The 24,114-nt window shown below is 47.2% G+C and overlaps 1 protein-coding gene across 1 annotated transcript in view; it reads left to right on the plus strand.

Annotated features, from left to right (window-relative positions):
* Positions 1–2,479: 2,479 nt before the first annotated feature.
* SHISA3 (shisa family member 3) overlaps positions 2,480–24,114 on the plus strand; it is a 52,308-nt gene continuing 30,673 nt past the window's right edge. Inside the window, exon 1 of the mRNA XM_075347002.1 lies at positions 2,480–3,246. Coding sequence (XP_075203117.1) covers positions 2,805–3,246 — 442 coding nt within the window. The 5' untranslated portion in view covers positions 2,480–2,804. The remainder of the gene's footprint in view (positions 3,247–24,114) is intronic.

Consider the following 24,114-nt stretch of genomic DNA (forward strand, 5'->3'; position numbering starts at 1 on the left):
GGCGTCACACTAGAACTTGCCTTCCAATAATGTTTATGCACAGGCATCATGGGCGCTTTCAGGTGCTACCCTATACTTCTTAGGTGGCTCTCACACAATCATGCAAATTTGCAGACACTTGGCATTAATCGATCCCAGTGTTGGATCAAAATTGGCAACACAAGACTATCGGTCTGTGAAAAAATTTGGACGGATTTCGGATGCCATCCAGGGGCTTTCCATTTCTCTTTAACTGCTAAATAGGAAAATGTGGAGAAACTGTTTGGTTTTTTTTGCTTTTTTTAATTCCTCATCTGAGAAAAACTGATGAACTTTGGATGAGACTCGGCTATTTAAATCTATGGGTGCTCCAAAAAATCGGATCCCATATGGATTATCTGTATATAAACTGATGTTTATGGAAACATTACAATTCTCTAACATAGGAAACTGTATTTCTGCTTGTAAATTTGAATATTTCTCGGATTCGTACATTCCTTAACCAAGAAGCAGCAAAAACACTAGTGCATATACTCATTATCTCCCGCCTGGACTACTGCAACCCTCTGCTCCATGGCCTCCCTTTGAATACTCTCGCAGTCCTACAATCTATTCTAAGCTCTGCTGCCCAACTAATCCCCCTGTCCCCCCGCTACTCCCCGACCTCTCCTCTCTGCCAATCCATTCACTGGCTTGCCATTGCCCAACAACTCCAGTTCAAAACCTTAAACAAGACATACAAAGCAATCCACAACCTGTCTCCTCCATACACCTGTGACCTAGTCTCCCGGTACCTAACTGCACGTAACCTCCGATATTCACAATATCTCCTTTTCTCCTCCCCTCTTATCTTCTGTTCCCACAATCACATACAAGACTTCTTCTGTGCCTCCCCAATACTCTGGAACTCTGTACCCCAACACATCAGACTCTCGCCTACCTTGGAAAGCTTCAAAAGGAACCTGAAGACCCATGTCTTCTGACAAGCCTACAACCTGCAGTATCCCTCAGTCCATTATACCGCTGCACAACCATCTTTACCCTCACCTACTGTATCCTCACCCATCCCCTATAGATTGTGAGCCCTCGCGGGCAGGGGCCTCGGGGCTTGAGGAGCCAGCTCACAGTGTGCCTCCGGCTTTCTACTATGCACGTGTTTGAATAAAAGAAAATCCTTCACAGCGGACAGAGTGCGGTCATCCTTTATTCTCACCTTTATCCATGGATTTTGTTCTATGACGAGCACCCCGCTTCTGGATTGTTGGACTTTCTAGGCTCTCCACCCGGACTCGGGCACAGGCGATACCGCAGACGTTACTGCAGGTAATGTGCAGCGGTGCAGGACTTAATTATCTCCCTTTGCTATACCTTTTCACATGTATAGCGCCATGAAATTTATGGCGCTATAATAATAATAATAATAATAAATAATGATAATAATAACTGCTGATGTATAAAATCAGAAGACAATGACCAATTTTTCTCGATGAAAATTTGGCGAGTTTTTTTTTTTATGATTGTGTGAACTTAGCTTCATTTCTACACATTTTTAGAACCATACAAATACAGAAAACCAAAACCACCAAGCAGCCGCTTCTCTCATTAGTCCCTCTGCTCAGGTCTTCATGCTTATTCAGCAGGAAAATGAGACCTAATAATAATGACAGGCGCTGCCCCTGAATATTATCGGGTGTCTACAAGGCCTAAAATAAAACAATTAGTCTGCGTCTCCTCGGCCCTGTGTGAGAGGACTGATTTGCAATGCAAAGTTTGCCCACTAATAACAGAGGCGACACCACTTGACCTTCATTCCATTGACCTTCAATGATAATATCTGCGCTAATTACCGCCTGTAACCACCGCCAATGCGTTTATGGGCAGATTCCTCGTGAAGAAAATCCATTGGAATGAAAAGCATAAAATTCAACCTGGCAGGATCCCTGCTGAGAATCTGGCACCAGGTGGTCGCCCGCACCTTAATACATTATTACAATTAATTATTTAGTGTTTCCATCCAATTTTATTTTCATTTACAAGTGCCCATAATAAATGGATGCGAGGGATTAGTTAAACATCGAGAAGGGAACCACAAATCCAATGACATCACTATAAGCCTCATGTATGTATGTGTGTGTATATATATATATATATATATATATATATATAGTTTCGTCCGGGCTGTAAATGTATAGAAAGGTATCCCCCTTGGCGCTGAATGAGGTTTCTTTTCTTTCTGCACAAACCTACCTCAAATTAGGCTGCATTTAGAAATAAATTGTGAGTAATGAGGGGGGCTTGTGTGCTGGATTCCATTGTGAGCCAAGTCCCAGGGGAAGCAGGGCTCAGCCTCTATTTTGGTGACAATGGCTAGTAGTGAGTGGCAGGGAGCCCCGCTCATTAGCTGCCTTGTGACCCTGGGGGCTGGGAGTGACAGCCGGGGGGGGGCTCGAGCAGGCTGCCAGACATGCACATAGGGAGACCACCAGAGAATGACTGCACAGGAGAGAAGGCAGGAGCAGCCCTCAACTTGAGATAGACCCCAGCCCTCTTAGCTGGAGCAAGCCTCACTCAGGTCAGGTCCTGAAATCACCGCTCAGCATTGGAATTTCCAAAGAACTCAGCAAGTTCCTCTGTGAATTGTGACTTGCTTCTGTTTGCTCTGCCCATACAGAAGTCAGAGACCACCAGAGGCTGACTGCAAATGAGGGAGAACAGCAACAGATACCCTCAAGCCATGGAGCTCTAGGACACACAGAGCAAAGCTGCCCAGTGATGCCAACAAAAGACCCCCATCTCTGCAGCACCATGAGTTGGATGGGCATAGGATGCTATGCTGGCAAAGTTCTGGGCTGAATGACCTGGCAGTCTCTTCATGCCCTTCTGCACCATTTCTATTCCTGCCATGTATATGGACCTGTGTGCAAATTCAATGGGTGATTTTTAGAAAATCCAAATATAAGTCCTTTATTTTTTCACTTTGGTTTGGCCACCGTGGAGTGACTATGAAGTTACTGGCATGCTATGTGATGCTTTCCTTCTTTACTTGGGGCAATGCCAGGGCACAGGGGGAGTACTGTCATGGATGGGTGGACACTGCTGGCAATTACCAGGCAGGATTCCAGTGTCCTGAGGATTTCGATACTGCGGATGCTACTATCTGTTGCGGGTCGTGCTCTCTGCGCTATTGTTGCGCGGCGTCAGATGCCAGACTGGAGCAAGGCAGCTGTACGAATGACAGGGAGCTGGAGAATACCGGAGTCACTGCCCGTAAGTATCAACGTCCTGCATGTCACTAGCAATTCACAATGAGTGATCTATGCGCTTGTTCACACGTTGAGTATTTGCAGCATTTTTCTGTTCATATTTCATGCGGAAAAAAAAAACATGTTTTACAGTCCCCTCATAATGAATGTCATCTGAATGATAGTTGTTTGTTATTTTGCATTTTGTAAACCATTTTTTTTATTTTATTTTATTTAAATCTGCAGCATGTTAATTCTTTCAGCGAATTTTCACTCATTCAAATGAATGTGGAAATAAATGGGACTAAAAATGCGTTAAAAATCACGAAAAACTCACAAAATATATGCAATTTTTTTGCCAACACTTGCATTTTTCATGTGGAAAAGCCAACTGCAAAAATGCCATGTGTGAACATACCCTTAGGGCACAAAAAGTCCCATCACACACTATTTTCTGATTAAAATGGACATGTGCCGCAAAGTAACATTTTTCAAATTGCACGACCAAAAAGATTCAAGCAACTTGCAACAGCGACAGAAAAGCCAAAACATTTGGAGACTTTTGCGGCTCTTTCGCAGTGCGCAGAAGGTCGCGGCGAGGTAGGTGACACCATAAGAAATCATTAGATGAGAAGTTGGTGTCTTGCGACACGTCACTATGTAGCCACAGCCGAATCTCTACATCTTTGTATGGCTGAATACGCAGGACAAAGCAATAAACGGGACGATTTATCAGACTGCATAGTCCTGACAGTTACACTTGTTACCTCTGTGGTTTGGTCCTGACAGTTACCCTTGTTACCTCTGTGGTTGGGTCCTGACAGTTACCCTTGTTACCTCTGTGGTTGGGTCCTGACAGTTACACTTGTTACCTCTGTGGTTGGGTCCTGACAGTTACCCTTGTTACCTCTGTGGTTGGGTACTGACAGTTACCCTTGTTACCTCTGTGGTTGGGTCCTGACAGTTACCCTTGTTACCTCTGTGGTTGGGTCCTGACAGTTACCCTTGTTACCTCTGTGGTTGGGTCCTGACAGTTACCCTTGTTACCTCTGTGGTTGGGTCCTGACAGTTACACTTGTTACCTCTGTGGTTGGGTCCTGACAGTTACCCTTGTTACCTCTGTGGTTGGGTCCTGACAGTTACCCTTGTTACCTCTGTGGTTGGGTCCTGACAGTTACCCTTGTTACCTCTGTGGTTGGGTCCTGACAGTTACCCTTGTTACCTCTGTGGTTGGGTCCTGACAGTTACCCTTGTTACCTCTGTGGTTGGGTCCTGACAGTTACACTTGTTACCTCTGTGGTTGGGTCCTGACAGTTACCCTTGTTACCTCTGTGGTTGGGTCCTGACAGTTACCCTTGTTACCTCTGTGGTTGGGTCCTGACAGTTACCCTTGTTACCTCTGTGGTTGGTGGATGGCACGACATGGATTAGTAGTCAGTATTTACCAACAGAAATACTATGTGCAGATTGTGCAGGATTCTTGGGGTAGAACTATAGATTTTCTAGCAAAATAATAAATAACCAATATTTCACTGATCATCATATTGTAGCTAACATGGTATACCAAATATCTACGGAGAATCCTATCACAAGATAGACTGGATGAATTCATAAAGCATTTAGGGTTTGTTCACAAGTACACATTTTCTGCTGTGGATTTATAAAGATCAAAATGTGGGACAAATTCTACATGTGATACATATGGATTAGTTAGTAATTTGCTGTGGATTATATCTCACGTATTGTAGTCTTCATTGGAAATCCATTGGGTAAATGTAAAATTAAAATCCAAACTGCATGAAGATTTTTTTTGTGCCGCGTTTGGATCAAATTTGGTATAATCTCATCTATTTTGCTGTATTGCAATATACGGGACAATTTTTGCCTGCAAATGTGGAAGGAAAATCCACGTAATGTAAACATAACCTTACAAGTTGGTGGACAAGTAAATGTTCAAATCATGATGAGAGATTTAGATAACATTTTAAAACATTCAATAAATAAAAGCAATTGAAAAGGTTTATTTGAAATTTGAACCAATTATAATCTATCAGTCTATTAATCTATCTATCTATCTATCATCTATCTATCTATCTATCTATCTATCTATCTATCCCTCTATCTATCTATTATCTATCATCTATCTATCTATCTATCGATCTATCTATCTATCTATCCCTCTATCTATCTATTATCTATCATCTATCTATCTATCTATCTATCTATCTATCTATCTATCTATTATCTATCATCTATCTATCTATCTATCCCTCTATCTATATATCATCTATCTATCTATCTATCTATCTATCATCTATCTATCTATCTATTATCTATCTATCTATCTATCTATCATCTATCCGTCTATCTATCTATCTATCTATCTATCTATCTATCTATCTATCTATCTATCTATCTATCTATCTATCTATCCTATCTATCTATTATCTATCTATCTATCTATCTATCTATCCTATCTATTATCTATCTATCTATCTATCTATCTATCATCTATCTATCCCTCTATCTATCTATCTATCTATCTATCATCCGTGTACATCTTCAACCTACATGGACCCTCACGTTGCCAGTGTTGTACCTCTGCTGCTATTCCCTGCCCATATCTCATCCTCGCTAGGCCAGCACAGTAGGGGTTATGGAAGTCCTGTCATTTTTTAGATTCTTTACTTCTAAAACTACTTATATATCTTTTTTCCAACAAATTAATAGTACGCGTGAAAATAAGAAACTTTGTAATTAGGAATGATCGACTACCTCAAATATTCGGCTTCGCGAATATTTTCCGAATAGGTTGCCGCTATGCGAATATTCGATGCGGAATGTAAGTCTATGGGAAGCCCGAATAGTTCTGAATAGTTATTCGGGTTTCTCATAGACTTACATTGCGCATCGAATATTCGTGAATAGTCGAATAGCGGCGACCTATTCGTAAAATATTGGCGAAGCTGAATATTTGAGGTAGTTGATCATACCTATATGTAATATGTCTTATCAGAGAAATCTACTTTTTTCACCTCCTGGACTAATCTTTAATTCTCAAAATTCTTAATATGGCTATTTGGCTTTCATCATTTATTATATTGTCCATCTAAAAAACTGGACACCATACGGATATAGAAAATGGACATATAGATGTCACATGGACATACAAAATGGACATACGGATACAACATGAATATGAGAAATGAACATACTGAACACAGTATAGATGAAGAAATGTAATTTTTTTTTCATGTTGAAAAAATTTAAAATTTGCATAAGCTTATCTGAACTTAACCTTAAATTAGAAATATAGAATAGTTCTTCTGATTAACTATATCATGTACCTCATGTTCAGGGCATTGCAGGACCTTAGATATCCATGCATATAGTCACAGTTACTTAGCTAGCTAGTTGCTTGTGGTCATAACCATGGAAACCTAAGATCCTGGAATGCCCTGCACATGAGGTAAGGGACATAGTGAATCAGGAGAACTATACTACATTTCTAATTGAAGGTATTTGCTAATATTATTATTATTATTATTATTATTATTATTATTATTACACCTACTACATATTGGGGTAGGATCTTGGAGATGAGAATACCCCTTTAATAATATCATTTTCCTCAAACTCTGTCTTGTCGGCCTCCCTTTTAAAGTTGCACCCAAGTACTGCCTTACTTATCACACACACATGCAGCAGAGCAGAGTTTCTTACGGTGGTTTGTTATTTGTGGTGTTAGGCTAGGGCCACATGGGCATTTAGCATCCGATGCAAGAGCATTGGATGCGTTATGCTAATGATACCCGACTCCTGCTCTGCTGTGAGTGTAAGCCGAGTGTCATTATACTGTGATCCGATCCTGTGATCAGATCACAGCTGAGGAGTAGAGGGAGAGACTAATCCCCTTATCTCCTCCATTATCAGCGGATGTGTGAAGCCCCACAGGTGTTGTGTCGGTGCATTACCTTCAGGGACTCCACTCAGCTGGATCTGGTCACAGGTAGGAGATCTTCTTCTTGTCGTGACGCCACTCTCAGTATTGCGGCCAGTAGGGACCGCCACTGCAGGTTGAGGGTCGCCTGGGGCTGATGGTATGTGCAGTTAGTTGGAATAGCCTCCTGAGAGTGAGGCAAGCCCCAGGGCCCGATGTAGGTGCGTAGTACCACAAGGCGCAGAATAACTCCACACAGGCAGAATGTCTTTCAGGGTTTTTACTCACTTCAGATGGCAGGGTGAGTAACCCGGGCGTAGCTGGGATGAACCAGGCGGGAACCAGGTGTCCTTCAGGCTGACTTGTGAGGGTGACTACTAACTCGCCTTCCTTAGCCCTTTTTGGTTTGGAGTGACCCCGACTTTTAGTCCCTATGGGGGTCACCCAGGGAAGTTGCTGAAGCCTCACTCCCCTTCGTTTGCCGTGTGCTTGTTGCCTGGGCCAGATCACTCCAGCTTCTTGCCTCCTGTGAACTGTGGGCCCTAACTGTGGCTACGTGGCTGCGGCTTTTAGGTGTTGTGGTGTGGGCTTTGAGAGCCCCACACCGGCAGGTTTAGCAAAAGAAAGCTGGATCTATCTCCGCTTCGGGATCTGCCGCCCGTTTGGGCCTGGTACTCTCTAGCAGTCTCCTTACTTCCCACTCCGTTGCTCTCTCTCTAGCTGAAGATGGATTTCGGGTAGCACTCCTAGTTGACCGTTCTCCCCCGTCAGTAGCCACTGCGCGGGCGCTGTTAGACAGCAACAGCCCCACAGGTCTGCTCCTCACTGAGCCCTATGGAGTTCTGCTCTAACTGACTCACTGCCCCTCCTCTCCTGTTCTTGCCTACGCCACCTAGCAACCAGATTCTCTTACCACACCCCTTGAGAGGAGATGGAGGCTTTTGGCCCCCTCCACTATTCCAGTGAAGGTCAAGGCTTTTCCCCCTCCTGGGATCCCCAGGGGTCCTCTCATGGGTACATGTGTGAGAGCTGATTACTATGCGCCTGTGTACCACACCCCTGTCAGCCTTCTGGATTACCTGTATTGTACTGTCCCCAGCATGGGTGCAGTACTCAGTGGTGCCTGACCAGGTCAGGGGCGCCACATTCCCCCTTAGTTATCACCAGCACGTCCTCGGGCTGCAAGACAACATTTTAAAATGCATAAAACATTAAAACATGTAAAACATTTAAAAGCACCAGGTACCATACATCACCACCCTCCACCCACAAGTCCGTTAACCCACCCAAAACCCTTTCACGTTGGCCGCGGCTTCAGCCACTTCTGGCAGGATGTAGAGGCGGCTTTCATGGGCTGGTGGTCTTCAGGGTATACCTGGCTTGGTGGATCCGCGCCTTCAGCCTCTTCTGGCAGGATGCAGAGGCGGCCTCCACAGTTGGTGCTGACCAGGTACCCTCTTTGTGGTGGAGAGCCAGGCCCCATAAACAGGCATGCTCTCTGGTCGCAGGTGAGCCAAGGCCCTATATACGGACGGGCTCCTCCTGGTTGCAGACGAGCCAAGCCCCTAAACAGGCTGACTCTGGTGGCGGTGGTGCCCTCTGGTGTAACTATTTACACTGCGAGAGTTTGTGGCTATAGCCAGTTCATAGCCTTAAGGTTTATGGTTTTCTCACAATAGTTTTTGTGGGCACATGCTTAAACGTAAACGTTGCAAAACAAACTTTCCAAACTGGTCAAAACTTGCTGTACTTTACTTAAACTTAGGCAGATTCCTCTTCACCAGGACTTGGGCCTGTAGGGCTGCGGCACCTGCTGCTTTCTTGCTCTTTGTCGTCGTCTGAGGTAGTCTCATCTGTAGGTTCCTTGTCTTTTCTTTCTTGATCTTCATCTGTTTCCTTTGCTGCATCTGTTTCTTTATCTCTGTCTTTTCTTTCTTCTTTGGGACATGGTGCTACATCTAAGGCATACCATCCTCTTTCTCCTTGGTGCATGGTGAACTGCACTGTGTCTCCCATCTTTAAGTTTCTGCCAGGGTGTCCTCTGGGCAAGTGGGCTCTCACATCCCTCCTATTAACGAAAATGCCCTCTTTCATACCCGGTGCCACAATAAAGCCGTATCCGCTTTTCAAGTTAAAGTCCTCCACAACTCCTCTGCAAAGGGGTCCTCTGGCCTGGGCTTTGGCTCTTCTCAGGAACCTTTTCTCCTGTAGATCTCTGGCCGTGACTTCTCTCTGCTCTGGGGATGGCGGTGCAGGGGACAGCGTTGTTCTGTTGCGACGCCTTGTCTTGCGGCCTGAACTCTGCGTGGTACAGCTTGCAAGCTCCCAGGTGAGACTTTTAGGCAGATCTTCGTCAGCGGACGGTGTCAGGTCTTCCTCATCCCAACGGGAATAGGGCAACATCTCTGGCTCTGGGCATGGATCCACTGCTGGTGGCTCCTGAGTCAGCTCCTCAGCTTCCTGGCCTCCTCTCCCCCTTAGTTCTTCTTGGCACTCCTTTGGTGGCGGTGCTGGGGATGAACTTCCTTCAGCAGGCCCAGGCGGTGGACTCTTCGGCGTGGTTGCCGCAGGGGTTGCCTTAGGGGTGTGCGGAGGGAGCATGTATCTGTCCACCATCTCCTGTGGGAACTTGGCCTCCAGGTCAGCCTTCAGCTGCCAGTACGCGGGGTCCTCCCCCAGCGTGGGCTTCCTAGCAGGGACCTCTTTGGACTGGGGAGCGGTGTCTGCTCTGGCCTTGCAGGCCGGGGAAAATGGTGATGCAATCTTTCCTTGGCGGGCCGCGCCCGGCATGGCGGCGGCCTGGTCTTGGCGGGCCGCGCCTGGCATGGCGGCGGCCTGGATCAGCGTCGCTGTTGCAGGGGGCTCTGTGCAGGCTGAGCTGGACGTCGCTGCAGCAGTCTGGGCTTGGCGGGCCGCACCTGGCGGGGCTGCGGCCTGGTTCAGCACCTCACTTGCGGCGCGGACGAGCGTTGCTGCGGCGGTGGGGTCTTGGCGGGCCGGGCCTAGCAGGGCGGCGGCCTGGGTCAGCGTTACGCCTGCGGCGCGGATGAGGGTCGCGGTGGCAGCCGGTTCTTTGCGGGCCGAGCTGGGCATCGCTGCGGCGGGCTGGGCTTGGCGGGCCGCACCTGGCATGGCTGCGGCCTGGCTCAGCGTCGCCACACCGGGCGCCTCTTCAGGGACCGCGGGCGTGGCAGCAGGGGTCGGGGCATCCGGGCCGGCAGGGGCAACACTGGACTCACCCATCGGTAGCAGCATCGGGGTCTGAGTCGTCACCGCCCGGTCTGGCACTCGGTGCGCGGCTCTCTCCTCGTAGGCCCGAACCGCCGCGGTCATCCATAGAAACTCCTCGCGTCCCTCTCTGATCAGCCTTCCGACCCTGGCTTCCAGTTGATCGCAGAACTCGGCGAGCTCCCGACACCACCAGGCAGCGGAGCCTGGCTCTGGGTATCCGTGTCTGGACTCCATTTCCTCTAGCACGCTACTGGCTTCTTCTCTGCTCCGCCGTCTCTGGACGCTTCCGCTCTCTTCACAAGCGAGGTCAGAACTCTGCAGGGGATCTCTGGGTAGCCACACCTCTTCGTGGGCGGTAACTTCTCCCAGCGCGGGCTGCTGTTATTCTTCAGCGCGCTTTTCATGGTGGCAATATGGCGGCGCTTCCAATTTTTCAAGCGGACCGCCCAGGCACATGGTCACCTGTCTGAACAGGTCTAGTCCTTATCCTGTTCGTGACGCCAGATGTGAAGCCCCACAGGTGTTGTGTCGGTGCATTACCTTCAGGGACTCCACTCAGCTGGATCTGGTCACAGGTAGGAGATCTTCTTCTTGTCGTGACGCCACTCTCAGTATTGCGGCCAGTAGGGACCGCCACTGCAGGTTGAGGGTCGCCTGGGGCTGATGGTATGTGCAGTTAGTTGGAATAGCCTCCTGAGAGTGAGGCAAGCCCCAGGGCCCGATGTAGGTGCGTAGTACCACAAGGCGCAGAATAACTCCACACAGGCAGAATGTCTTTCAGGGTTTTTACTCACTTCAGATGGCAGGGTGAGTAACCCGGGCGTAGCTGGGATGAACCAGGCGGGAACCAGGTGTCCTTCAGGCTGACTTGTGAGGGTGACTACTAACTCGCCTTCCTTAGCCCTTTTTGGTTTGGAGTGACCCCGACTTTTAGTCCCTATGGGGGTCACCCAGGGAAGTTGCTGAAGCCTCACTCCCCTTCGTTTGCCGTGTGCTTGTTGCCTGGGCCAGATCACTCCAGCTTCTTGCCTCCTGTGAACTGTGGGCCCTAACTGTGGCTACGTGGCTGCGGCTTTTAGGTGTTGTGGTGTGGGCTTTGAGAGCCCCACACCGGCAGGTTTAGCAAAAGAAAGCTGGATCTATCTCCGCTTCGGGATCTGCCGCCCGTTTGGGCCTGGTACTCTCTAGCAGTCTCCTTACTTCCCACTCCGTTGCTCTCTCTCTAGCTGAAGATGGATTTCGGGTAGCACTCCTAGTTGACCGTTCTCCCCCGTCAGTAGCCACTGCGCGGGCGCTGTTAGACAGCAACAGCCCCACAGGTCTGCTCCTCACTGAGCCCTATGGAGTTCTGCTCTAACTGACTCACTGCCCCTCCTCTCCTGTTCTTGCCTACGCCACCTAGCAACCAGATTCTCTTACCACACCCCTTGAGAGGAGATGGAGGCTTTTGGCCCCCTCCACTATTCCAGTGAAGGTCAAGGCTTTTCCCCCTCCTGGGATCCCCAGGGGTCCTCTCATGGGTACATGTGTGAGAGCTGATTACTATGCGCCTGTGTACCACACCCCTGTCAGCCTTCTGGATTACCTGTATTGTACTGTCCCCAGCATGGGTGCAGTACTCAGTGGTGCCTGACCAGGTCAGGGGCGCCACAGATGCATATATTGCACTGCACTCCAGTGCAATATGAGTGCAGTGGGATGTTTCTCTCATACCCATAGACTTGTATGGGTTCGATTGAAAACGGATCGGATTCCACCCGCAGCATGATGTGATTGTTTGCTCAGTCCGATTAGGGCTGATAAAAAAAATCACAGATGGGAACAACCCATACAGTAAAATTGGTCTGAGCAGAATGCGATTTTTTTTTATCGCACTTCACTTGCTCTGTTTAACGTGCCGTGGGTCCAAGGCCTCAGGCCACGTTCACATGTTCAGTGTTTGGTCAGTATTTTACCTCAGTATTTGTAAGACAAAACCAGGAGTAGATGATAAATATAAAAGTGGTGTCCGTGTTTCTATCATATTTCTCATTTAATTCTCCACTCCTGATTTTGACTTGCAAATACTAACGTGACAGATGGATGAAATACTGAACGTGTGAACGAGGCCTTACATTGGACCTACTGCCGTGTCTCTTGTACAGGAGCTCAGTTATATCACTATGCACAATCCATCCAACCTCAAAGAGTTAAAGGACAAATTCAGCTCTGCTACTTGTGCTTATAGTACACTCCTCTATAGGACAAATGCGACCCCCTGTATCATGGCTTTCTTTCTGTACAACTCTTACTAGTATTTATACAAGTACAGTATATTTTTATATCTTGATCTAAATCCTAAAAGTCATCCAGAAAAAAATAATAATCTTTTCTTTGTGCGCCCTTGGCACAGCCTCAATCAGTCGTAAATTTCTGTAAAACCACTTGAGTTAAGCAATGCATAGGATCTCTTGTGCAGCAATGTGTACTGCTCTAACCAAATTACCTAGGGTGAGGCCTGTAATACTATACCCAGACCTCCTGTACAAAACTTCACAGCAAACGCGTCCCAGCGGAGGCCTTTTATGCCCCGTCTGAAGTGCATTTTAATATGTACAGTGCAAAGGGCCATTAATTTTAAGCTTTGTGACAGAAGTAGCACTATGCCTGATAATGTTAGATTGAATTTCATACAATAATATCCTTTTATTATATACCTATAACATATATCCAGACACTCTAATGGCCTTATTACAAGTCGGCCTACAGGGCCAATGGGTAAAATAGTTAACTGCCTTCATATAGCAAATGGAAGTGCGTCACGGATATGTCTGTGCCTAATAATGTTGCTGTTATTGACTTCCCCGGGGCTCTTACAGATGCAATTAACAAACTCCCAACATGAATTAGTATACAGGAATTTGCAAATAGTTTTTTCAGAGGTAGAAGACTAGAACTTTAGCACCACATACGGCAATTGGGGCAGTAATCATAGAGTCAATATCAACCCTCTGACGAGCTTTGCCCCTTGACTTAGGGCTCATTCAGATGTCAGCGAAAATATATCAGCTCAGACCATAACGCAGGGACTGGTCGCTGGTCTCCTGACCCGAACTCTGTAGCCTTGTATATTGCCTATGAGGCTGCAGAGTTCAGAGACCCATAGTCAGTCTGTGCATTGCAGTCTGAGCACGGACTCATTTTCACATAAGTGAGCCCTTAAGATGAGAAGCCAAACCAGCAGACGCCTAGCTACCTGGGGGGAGGTGCAGGGGCCCACCTGGAGTAACCACTACTCTTAATAGCATGCTGATACAGTTGAAGGCCTCCTTCACTGATCCGTGTTTCCAGTATGTTTGGTGTACATTTCCACCCATACCAGAGACTCGGACACATATAGACCAATTAAATTCAATGGGTTTCTGCACACATCCATGTTTTCACCGTTTGTCCGTGTGGAGCACACACGTGCCCTTGTGCTCCATATGGTGAAATGTCTGTTTTCTTCTGGCAGCATGAGTGTCACACGGACCACACACCGATGTGATTCGTGTGACATCAGTGTGGTACCGGAGAAAACTCCTGTCCCTTAAAAAAAGGATTTTTATAGTTTTCTGTCTCTGGCGCTGCTGTTGACTCCAAGTCCCGTTCATTATGCTCATGAATATTCACTGCACTGACTGTGGACCCGAAAGTAACAGCAGCGCCGGTATTGTAAGTATACAAGTTCATGCTGTCCAGGTGCTGTACGGATGTCAGACGGATAGCACACGAAGAGCACACGGTGCAGATAAACACAGACAAACATACTAACCTGCCCCATATACCGTCACACATATGCGTTGCGTTAGATGCACGGATGTGTGAAAGAGGCAAAACTCAGCAGCACAGAAGGCCTGTATTACTGCTCTCCATTCTGTAGGCCATAGGTCATTTAGGAATATTGGGACTAGAGATGAGCCACCCCCTAGTGTTCGAGTTCGGTTCATCGAACGGCGGCTCAGTTTGGCGAACGTTCGACGAACACCTTCGAACTCTATTGAATACAATGGGAGGCAAACACAAACACATACAAACACATTATACATGTACACATACAGTTAATAAACATTGCCATTACACTTACAGGTCTTGACACGTGCTGCACTCTGTCTCCTGCCGCTTTTCCTTCCTATCATCGCTGCGGCCTCCCGGTAACCAGCACTGATGGTAGGACCTTCCGTGATGTCGTCATAGCATGTGACCAGTCACGTGTGTATTATCTCATTGGCTACAGACTGGTCACATGGCTAGACGTCATACTAGGTCCTGTCAGTGCATCCCTTCGGCACGCGGTGCTTGTTTGAGCATCTCCGTGTACCGGCAAGATGCTTGGGCACATGCTTGGCTCCCCATTCCTGCATATGGGTGCTCTTTACAGAGTCAGCCCACATGCAAGGACTGGATGCCACAGCCGGTGAATAACGGATATCACCGTTGCTATAGTAACCCGCCTGTCAGATTACTATTTCAACGGTGGCAGCGATGACGTCACCGCTTACAACCCGCAGCCTCTGCTCACTCACTGAGTGATTAGACTGCACGGGAGCAGCAGCATCTTCCTCCTATGCAGTGCTGTCTGATGTAGCAGAGCTGCATGGATTGAAGGAGAAAGAAGACAGAAGACCAGGATCGTGGAGGGGTGAGAGGGAGTAATAAACATGGAGTCCCTAAGTGTGTCTGTGTATTTATTTCTATTAAAGTATTTTTTCTCTGTGTGGTGTCTTTTTTTTTTAACCCTTTATTGAAGATTCTTAATGACCGGGTAAAACTTGCCTGACATTAAGAATCTCTGGCTTAATACTAGCTAGTAAAACAAAGCTGGTATTAACCCATTATTACCCAGCAAGCCACCTGGCATCAGGGCAGCTGGAAGAGTTGTATACAGCGCCAGATAATGACGCTTCTATGAAAGCGCCATTTTCTGGGACGGCTGTGGACTGCAATTCGCAGCAGAGGGGCCCAGAAAGCTTGGACCAACCTGTGCTGAGGATTACAATCCCAAGCTACCTAGTTGTACCTGGCTGGACACAAAAATGGGGCGAAGCCCATGTCATTTTTTTTAATTATTTCATGAAATTCATGAAATAATTAAAAAAAGGGCTTCCCTATATTTTTAGTTCCCAGTCGGGTACAAATAGGCAGCTGGGGGTTGGGGGCAGAAGTACCTGCCTGCTGTACCTGGCTGGCATACAAAAATATGGCGAAGCGCACGTCATTTTTTTGGTGGGCAAAAAACTCCTGCATACAGTCATGGATGGAGTATGCTGAGCCTTGTAGTTCTGCAGCTGCTGTCTGCTCTCCTGCATACACTACTGAATGGAGCATGCTGAACCTTGTAGTTCTGCTCCCCCTGTCTCTTCCTCCAGCATACAGTCCTGGATGCAGCATGCTGAGCCTTGTAGTTCTGCAGCTGCTGTCTGCTCTCCAGCATACACTAGTGGATGAAGTATGCTGAGCCTTGCAGTTCTGTTCCCTTGCCTCTCCCTCAAGCATTCATTCCTAGATGGAGGATGCTGAGCCGTGTAGTTCTGCAGCTGATGTCTGCTCTCCTCCATACAGACAGACAGCAGACAGCAGCTGCAGAACTACAAGGCTCAGCATATTCCATCCAGGACTGTATGCAGGAGTTTTTTACCCCCCAAAAAAATTAAGCGGCCTTCGCCATGTTTTTGTATGCTAGCCAGGTACAGCAGGCAGCTACAGGCTGCCCCCAAACCCCAGCTGCCTATTTTGCTGGGAACCAAAAATATAGGGAAGCCCTTTTTTTTAATTATTTCATGAATTTCATGAAATAATTAAAAAACAAAAAGGACGTGGGCTTTGCCCAATTTTTGTGTCCAGCCAGGTACAACTAGGCAGGTGAGGATTGGAATCCGCAGCGCAGGGTGCCCAAGCTTTCTGGGCACCCCTGCTGCAAATTGCAGTCTGCAGCCTCCCCAGAAAATGGCGCTTTCATAGAAGCCATCTTCTGGCGCTGTATCCAACTCTTCCAGTTGCCCTGGGGACGGGTGGCTCGCTGGGTAATAATGGGGTTAGGACTAACTGTATATTATCAACTGGCCCTAAGCCTGAAATTCATGGTGTCACGCCAATATTAGACATGGCCACCATGAATTTCTAGTACAGATAAAAAAAAACACAACACACAGAAAAATATTTTTATTAGAAATAAAACAACACAATTAGTGACTCCATCTTTATTGAAATAAAGAACCCCCCTCTGCAGTAATCCTGGGTCAATGGTCCCGCGCCGTCCAATCTGGACCCATTATCATCTAATCGGTTTGCTGGAAGGCAAAGTGATCAGATGATGTGTCAGGTTCAAGGGCCTGAATCACATGACAGCAGCTGATTGTATAAACGACTTTTATACAATCAGCTGATGGATGCATCAGTGCAAAAAAACCCCAAAACAAACTACACACTTCTGTGCAGACTCCTGTCTGACAGCAGGAGCTGATAGTTTAGCCGGCCGGGCGGTAAAAAGCTGATACTGTCAGGTGACCGCATCGGCTGATCATCGCCAGGTCTGAGAGAGAGAAAACAGAGAGAGAAAAGAGAGAAAAAGAGAACAGAGAGAGGGAGAGAGAGAGAGAGAAGAGAGAGAGAGAAGAGAGGAGAGAGAGAAGAGGAGAGAAGAAAGAGAGAAGAGAGAGAGAGAAAAAGAGAGAAAAAGAGAGAGAAGAGAGAAAAAGAGAGAGAAAGAGAGAGAAAGAGAGAGAAAGAGAGAAAAAGAGAGAAAAAGAGAGAATAAGAGAGAAAGAAAGAGAGAAAAAGAGAGAGAGAGAGAGATGAGAGAGAGAGGAGAGAGCAATGCAGCCTCATTCCATGAACTGCTCCGATTTTAGAGGTGTGTCCCACGGCTCACAGCTGATGTCCGGCTCCTCCCCTCAGTGCATAATTAAATTAAATTATCATTATAAATAAATATTAATAATTATAATTTAAAATTAAAAATAAATTAAATTAAATTCTTTACCGGGACGGCCGGGACTTGAACTCGTGTAATTCTCCTTAGACAGTAGCATTGAGCCACTGCCATTGAGCAACTGCCACTGCCAGTATCCATTGAGCCACTGCCTCTGAAAAACATAGCAAGATTTGGTAATCTTGACCTCTGTATTGGACTTGAGAATCCAGAAGTAGATTATTCATCTACAAGGATGGATGGAGGGATGGATGGATGGATGGAGAGAGGGATGGATGGAGGGATGGATAAATGCATGTAGGGATGGATGGAAGAATGGATGGATGGAGGGATGGATGGAGGAATAGAGGGATGGATGGAGGGATGGAGGGAGGGATTAAGGGATGGATGAATGGATGGAGAGATGGAGGGAGGGATGAATGGATGGAGGGAGGGATGGAGGAATAGAGGGATGGAGGGAGGGATGAATGGATGGAGGCATGGAGGGGTGGATGGATGGAGGGATGGATGAATGGATGGAGGGGTGGATGGAGGGATGGATGGATGGAGGGATGGATGGATGGAGGGATGGATGGATGGATAGAGGGATGGATGGAGGGATAGAGGGAGGGATGAAGGGAGGGATGAATGGATGGAGAGATGGAGGGAGGGATGGAGGGAGAGATGGAGGGATGGATGGATGGATGGAAGGATGGAGGGATGGTGGGAGGGAGGGAGGGATGGAGGGATGGATGGATGGAGGGATGGATGGATAGAGGGATGGATGGAGGGATAGAGGGATGGATGGAGGAATGGAGGGAGGGATGAATGGATGCCTCTAATGAAAATCATATGAAGATTTGGTAATCTTGACCTCTGTATTGCACTTGAGAATCCAGAAGTAGATTATTCAGCTACAAGGATGGATGGAGGGATGGATGGATGGAGAGAGGGATGGATGGATGGAGAGAGGGATGGATGGAGGGATGGATGAATGGATGGAGGGATGGATGGAAGGATGGATGAATGGATGGATGGATGGATGGAGGGATGGATGGAGGGATAAAGGGATGGATGGAGGGATGGAGGGAGGGATGAAGGGAGGGATGAATGGATGGAGAGATGGAGGGAGGGATGAATGGATGGAGGGAGGGAGGGATGGAGGGATGGATGAATGGATGGAGGGATGGATGAATGGATGGAGGGATGGATGGATGTATGGGTGGATAGAGGGATGGATGGAGGGATAGAGGGAGGGGGGGATGGAGGGAGGGATGAATGGATGGAGGGAGGGATGGAGGGAGGGATGGAGGGATGGATGAATGGATGGAGGGATGGATAGAGGGATGAATAGATGGAGGGATGGAGGGAGGGATAGGATGGATGGAGGGATAGAGGGATGGATGGAGGGAGGGATGAAGGGAAGGATGAATGGATGGAGAGATGGAGGGACCTCTGTGGATTACGTCGGACCTGGAGGGGTATTTGGGGATTTTAATAAAATGGTGAAAGAGGGTGTTTTTTTGTCTTTTATTCCAAATAAAGGATTTTTCCTTGTGTGTGTTTATTTACTTTCACTTACAGGTTAATCATGGAAGGTATCTCGGGGAGACGCCTGCCATGATTAACTCCTTATTACCCCGATTGCCACCGCACCAGGGCAATTCGAGATGAGCCGAGTACAGTCCCGGGACTGTCACATCTAATGGATGTGGCAATTCCGGGCGGCTGCTGGGTGATATTGTTAGGGTGGTGGGCTCCCCATAACGTGGCGCTCCCCATCCTGACAATACCAGCCTCCAGCCGTGTGGCTTTATCCTGGCTAATATCAAAATTGGGGAGAACTGCAGGGTTTTTTTTTTATTATTTATTTATTTTACTCATCGTGGGGGCATGTCTGACTGCAACCAATCATGGGCGCCGGTGGGCGGGGACAGCAGGGAATACCAGATTAAATAATGAGCGGCAGCCATTTTCAAAAGGGGAAAACTCGCCGGAGCTTTGTGACAGTCTTGCAGCGCGGCGCCCGTGATCGGTGATTAGGAAAGAGAGAGAGATTGTGCTGGGGACACAGGACGCATGCAGATACGCAATGTGCGCACATAGCCTTACTGTGAAAAGCCATGCTTTTGGTGATCGAATCGTTATCGAACGGTAACTCGAACTGCCGAACTTGAAGCAAATCGTTCGAGTTCGTTGAACGACTCGAACACCGCCCAAAATCACTCGAATTTGAAATTGGCAAACCGTTCGAATCGAACATCGCTCAACTCTAATTGGGACTCTGAAGTTCTATGCAGAACATGGCGCAATGATATAAGTTCATTTTTTATTATAATATTGTTTGAGGGCACCATACAACCTGGGCATCTTCATAAAGAGTAAGTACTAAGGAGGCCCTCATACAGAGTTGGGGCTACTAAGAAGTGCCCTCATACAGATTGGGGGCCTTTATACAAAGTGAGGGTTACTAAAGGGGACCTCATAAAGCTTAGGGGCTACTAAGGGGCCCTCATACAACATGTGCGTTACTAACAGGCCATTATATAGTATATGATATGCTAAGGAGCTGTCAAAAAGTGTGGGAACAACTGTGGGGCCATTATACAGTGTGACTACTGTTAGGATCACTATAGATTGTGAAGGCTACTGTGGGGGGCCATCTTACAGTTTGGTGGTTACTAAAGGGCCATCATACAATGTAACTGGGGTTTTTCTGACATTATATTTTATATAGGGGAGCTGTACTTGCGGGAAGGACTTAGGGGACATTATTGTTACAGGGGCACTCAAGATATTATGACTGTCAAATGGGCACACAGGGGACTTACTACTTTCTAGGGGGCAAAATTTATGCACTGTATTGCATAATACATTAATATTTCCTATGAGGCAAGTTTACCAACTAAATGCCACAAAGGGGACATTATACTTTGTAAGGGGCACAGTGGTTACACTACTCTGTGGGACACTAAGAGGACCCCTGTTTTGTGCCAAGCAGCGGCTCAGCATTGGGATGATAGCAGGATAGGTATAGAGGGATAACCTGCCGCCTTGTCTAATATTTGATCATAGCCATATTTATATAGTCAGAGAGAAGATAGGAATTGCATAACACAAACAATTTAGTTTTAGGTCTCATTTAGAGAAATAAAAGATAAAATGTATTACGGTAGTTGGTGTGGTTTGCAAATCACTGCTGCATTATTTTACTGAAGCCATAAAAAATTCAATCGGTATTTATTAATATATTGAAGTCCGAGGAATAGTGTTATTCACATTATGTAGCAAAGCCCTTGAGTACCACTGCTTGAGTCTACTGCCCCCCCTGCGCCATATGAGTTACTATTATGACTAGTGCAGGCCACCATTGCAGACTCAGCATTAGGGCCTGGAAATTTTGGTTACATTTCTTGAAAGCCCAATACCCACAAGATAATACACAGTGTGCAAAATTATTAGGCACATTAGTATTTTGACCATATCACCATTTTTATGCAGATCTTTCAACTCCAAGCTGAAAAGTAAAAAGTTCTTCCAAGTCTTACAGAAGGATGCAGAACTCTTTCTAAGATATTAGGGCACGATCACAGAACCCTCAAAAGTTTTGTTGCAAATAGTCAACAGGTTCACAAAAAGCATGTTGAGAAAATAAGCCGCACATTAACTGCCAAAGAGAAGAATAAACATGAAGCGAGCAGAAGCCCATTATCCTCCAGTACCATCATATTCCAGAACTGCAACCTCCCTGGAGGCCCAGAAATTCAAGGTGCTGAGTGTTCAGAGACAAGGCCGGGGTGTGGAAGGCGGAAACCAACTACCACTGAGCAAGACACAGAAGGGGAAACATCAAGACTGGGCCAAGAAATATCTGAAGACAGATTTTTCAAAAGATGGGAATGACTCTTCATAGACCAGATGGTTGGGCCCATGACTGGGTCAGTAATGGGCACAGGGTCCAGTTTTGACTCCAGCGAGGTGTAGTTGGCTACTGTTAAAGTAGAGCTAGTTGGACCTTTTCAGGTTGATGATAGACTCAATATCAACTCCAAAACCTACTGACTGTTTTTAGAAGACACTTTCTTTAAGCAGTAGTACAGGAAAAAGTCTGCATCTTTCAAGAAAACCATGATTTTTATGCAGGACAATGCTCCATCGCTTGCATTGAAGTTTTCACTGCTCAACAGCAAGTAAAGGCCTTAAAGGTGAAGAATAATGACATGGCCCCTTCTTCACCTAACATAAACTCTATTGAGGCCTTCTTAATCAGAGATTTAAGGGTGCTTTACATGCTGCGACATCGCTAGCGATTGCTAGCGATGTCGAGCGCGATAGCACCCGCCCCCGTCACTCGTGTAAAGCACCCTTTACAGTGAAGGAAAAGTCTCCTCTCTGAGCAGGGTCTGGGAGGCTGTGGTTGGTGCTGCCAAAAAAGTTGATCATCAACAGACTGACGGACTCCATGGACTTATGACTGGTATTGAAAAGACGGATGTCTATATTGGTAACTGATATGTTTTTGAAAAGTTAGAAATGTATTTTTGTACATTGTGAGTAGTTTCTGTTATTATTCTCCCTTTAACAGATGAAAATAAACAGTTGGGGAAAATTTACATTTAGTTGCCCAATAATTCTGCCCACAAAAATATTCTCCTAAGAAAAACAAAACCTTACTTTTTCTTTCTGACACATTCCAGTTTATTAACCTTTTGGATTGACCTTCAACGCTGTAGTTGTTTTATAATGAAATTAATCAAAAATACAAATTGCCTAATAATTGTGCACATGTGCCGCCCCCAAGCCAGCAGCCGGGCTGCTCGGATCCACATCTGCGGTGGCTCGAGGGGTCTCCGGACCCGGGGGTCGTGCGGCCACTCTATAAAGGGGGAATATGTACAGGGGATTTAGATGTTTTTAACGCCACCCACGGTGCGTGGTAAGATGGAGTACCACCGCTGCTGTTAGGATCGCCCAGTGGCGGTGGTATGACAGCAAGGTGTTTGACCCCTCCGTGGGTAGGGGGATGCCCCGGGTCTCTGTGATGGAAGGGGGAGCCGTGGGCTGTAGGCCTGGGAGACAGGGGCCAGAGAAACTCACAGTTGGTAGTCATGAGGCTGTGCTGATTTGGAAGGTCAGTAAACACACAGACAGTGACTCAACCAAATGTCCTGCCGTACCGCTGCCGCTGAGGGGAGCACTACCAGGTGACCGTTCCCAGTGACGTTACTTAGTATGCTTTGGTCTAGTCCGACCCTCCGGGAGCCTCCACTTCACAGCCCCTCACTCTCTGAGGCTGCTCTCTCTTGCTGTTCTGGGAGCTCCAACTCCCCACACTGCTCTTCCCCTGAGAGCTGCTTGAGAGCCTGCTCTCCTTGCTCCCCTGATGACGACTAACTAGCCACGTCCCCCTCAGTCTGCTTAACCCTTCAGTGGGTGGCCCTTTCCTCACTGGACCTTCCTACCAGTGTGTGTGTGTGTGTGTGGGGTTTGCATGCTGGTCTTAGCACATCACTGGGTGGCACCTGGAACCAAGGGAGAGATGGATGCTGCACGGAAAATTACGCAACACCCTGTGATGGCCTGATAGGCCAGGACGTCACATTCCCCCTTGGTTAAACGTAGCTCGTCCCCGAGCTACAGGACACATTAGGTTTTATTTAAAACTGCTCCTGTAAGGAGGAAAAAAGGGATATCATGGTATTATTATTTATTATTATAGCGCCATCAATTCCATGGCGCTTTACATGTGTTCATAAACAATCCAAGACACAGACAGGTACAGGAGGATAGAGGTCCCTGCCCGCGAAGGCTCACAATCTACAAGGGATAGGTGAGGATACAGTAGGTTAGGGAAGAGCTGATTGTGCGGCGCTGTATCAGACTGAGGGTTACGGCAGGTTGTAGGCTTGTCGGAAGAGGTGGGTCTTCAGGTTCCTTTTGGTATAAACAGTTTCCATCCCTCACAGAGCAGGCACACTTCCCAACACTGCAAAAAGACTCAGAGTCCACACTCATAATGTCCCGGATCCCATTAACCCGCCACCCAAACAACCTGACCCTCTGCATTCGATCCGCGGATCCGTGACCAGGTTAAGATCCCGGGTGTTGTAACAGACAACTCTGGTAACAGTCCTGAGCAACCTGGTAACTGTTGCCCCTTGCGCCGACTCCCACCGGGGCCTTCTGGTGCCGTCTACCAGCAAAGCACCATCCAAGGCCCTGGCAGTCTTTCGCCTGTAACAACCGGGGGAAAAAGGTTCAACAAGGAGGGCGCAGTCTACTTGTAAAAGATTTTGTCTGTCCCCTTTTATCAGGAACCCTTCAGCCAGTCCCTGACAGCCTCCATTTGAACACTGGAAAACATTCAACAAAGGTGACAGTCCATATTGTGAGACTGTGACCGGGGTTGTCTATGACGGCCGGTACGTCTCGCCCCGGTTGTCCTCCCTCCATGTATAGAAAGCAACTCCACTCCAGGGTTAATGCTGTTTCCCTGCAGGCTGAAAGGAGGGTTAAAAGGAAACAGGAACATGGGCGTGGGTCCCTAGTGTGAGGGAGTGAACACAACTCCCTGAGTTTCTGCCAGAGAAAGACATGTGTGCTGTTTTGGACTTTTGGTTTGTGCAATAAACCGTGTGCTGTGACCATTGGTGCCTGGATCCCGTGTCTTCTGCCACGCAGCCGACCACGCTACCTCACAGATGGTGGAGAATGCGGGCATGCCAGCCCGGTGAGGTGTAGCATCCATCCCTGGTGACCCAGCAGCGCATGTCCTGGATTCGAGCGGCTATACT

This window comes from Anomaloglossus baeobatrachus, chromosome 1, assembly GCF_048569485.1.
Source record: "Anomaloglossus baeobatrachus isolate aAnoBae1 chromosome 1, aAnoBae1.hap1, whole genome shotgun sequence".
NCBI lineage: Eukaryota > Metazoa > Chordata > Amphibia > Anura > Aromobatidae > Anomaloglossus > Anomaloglossus baeobatrachus.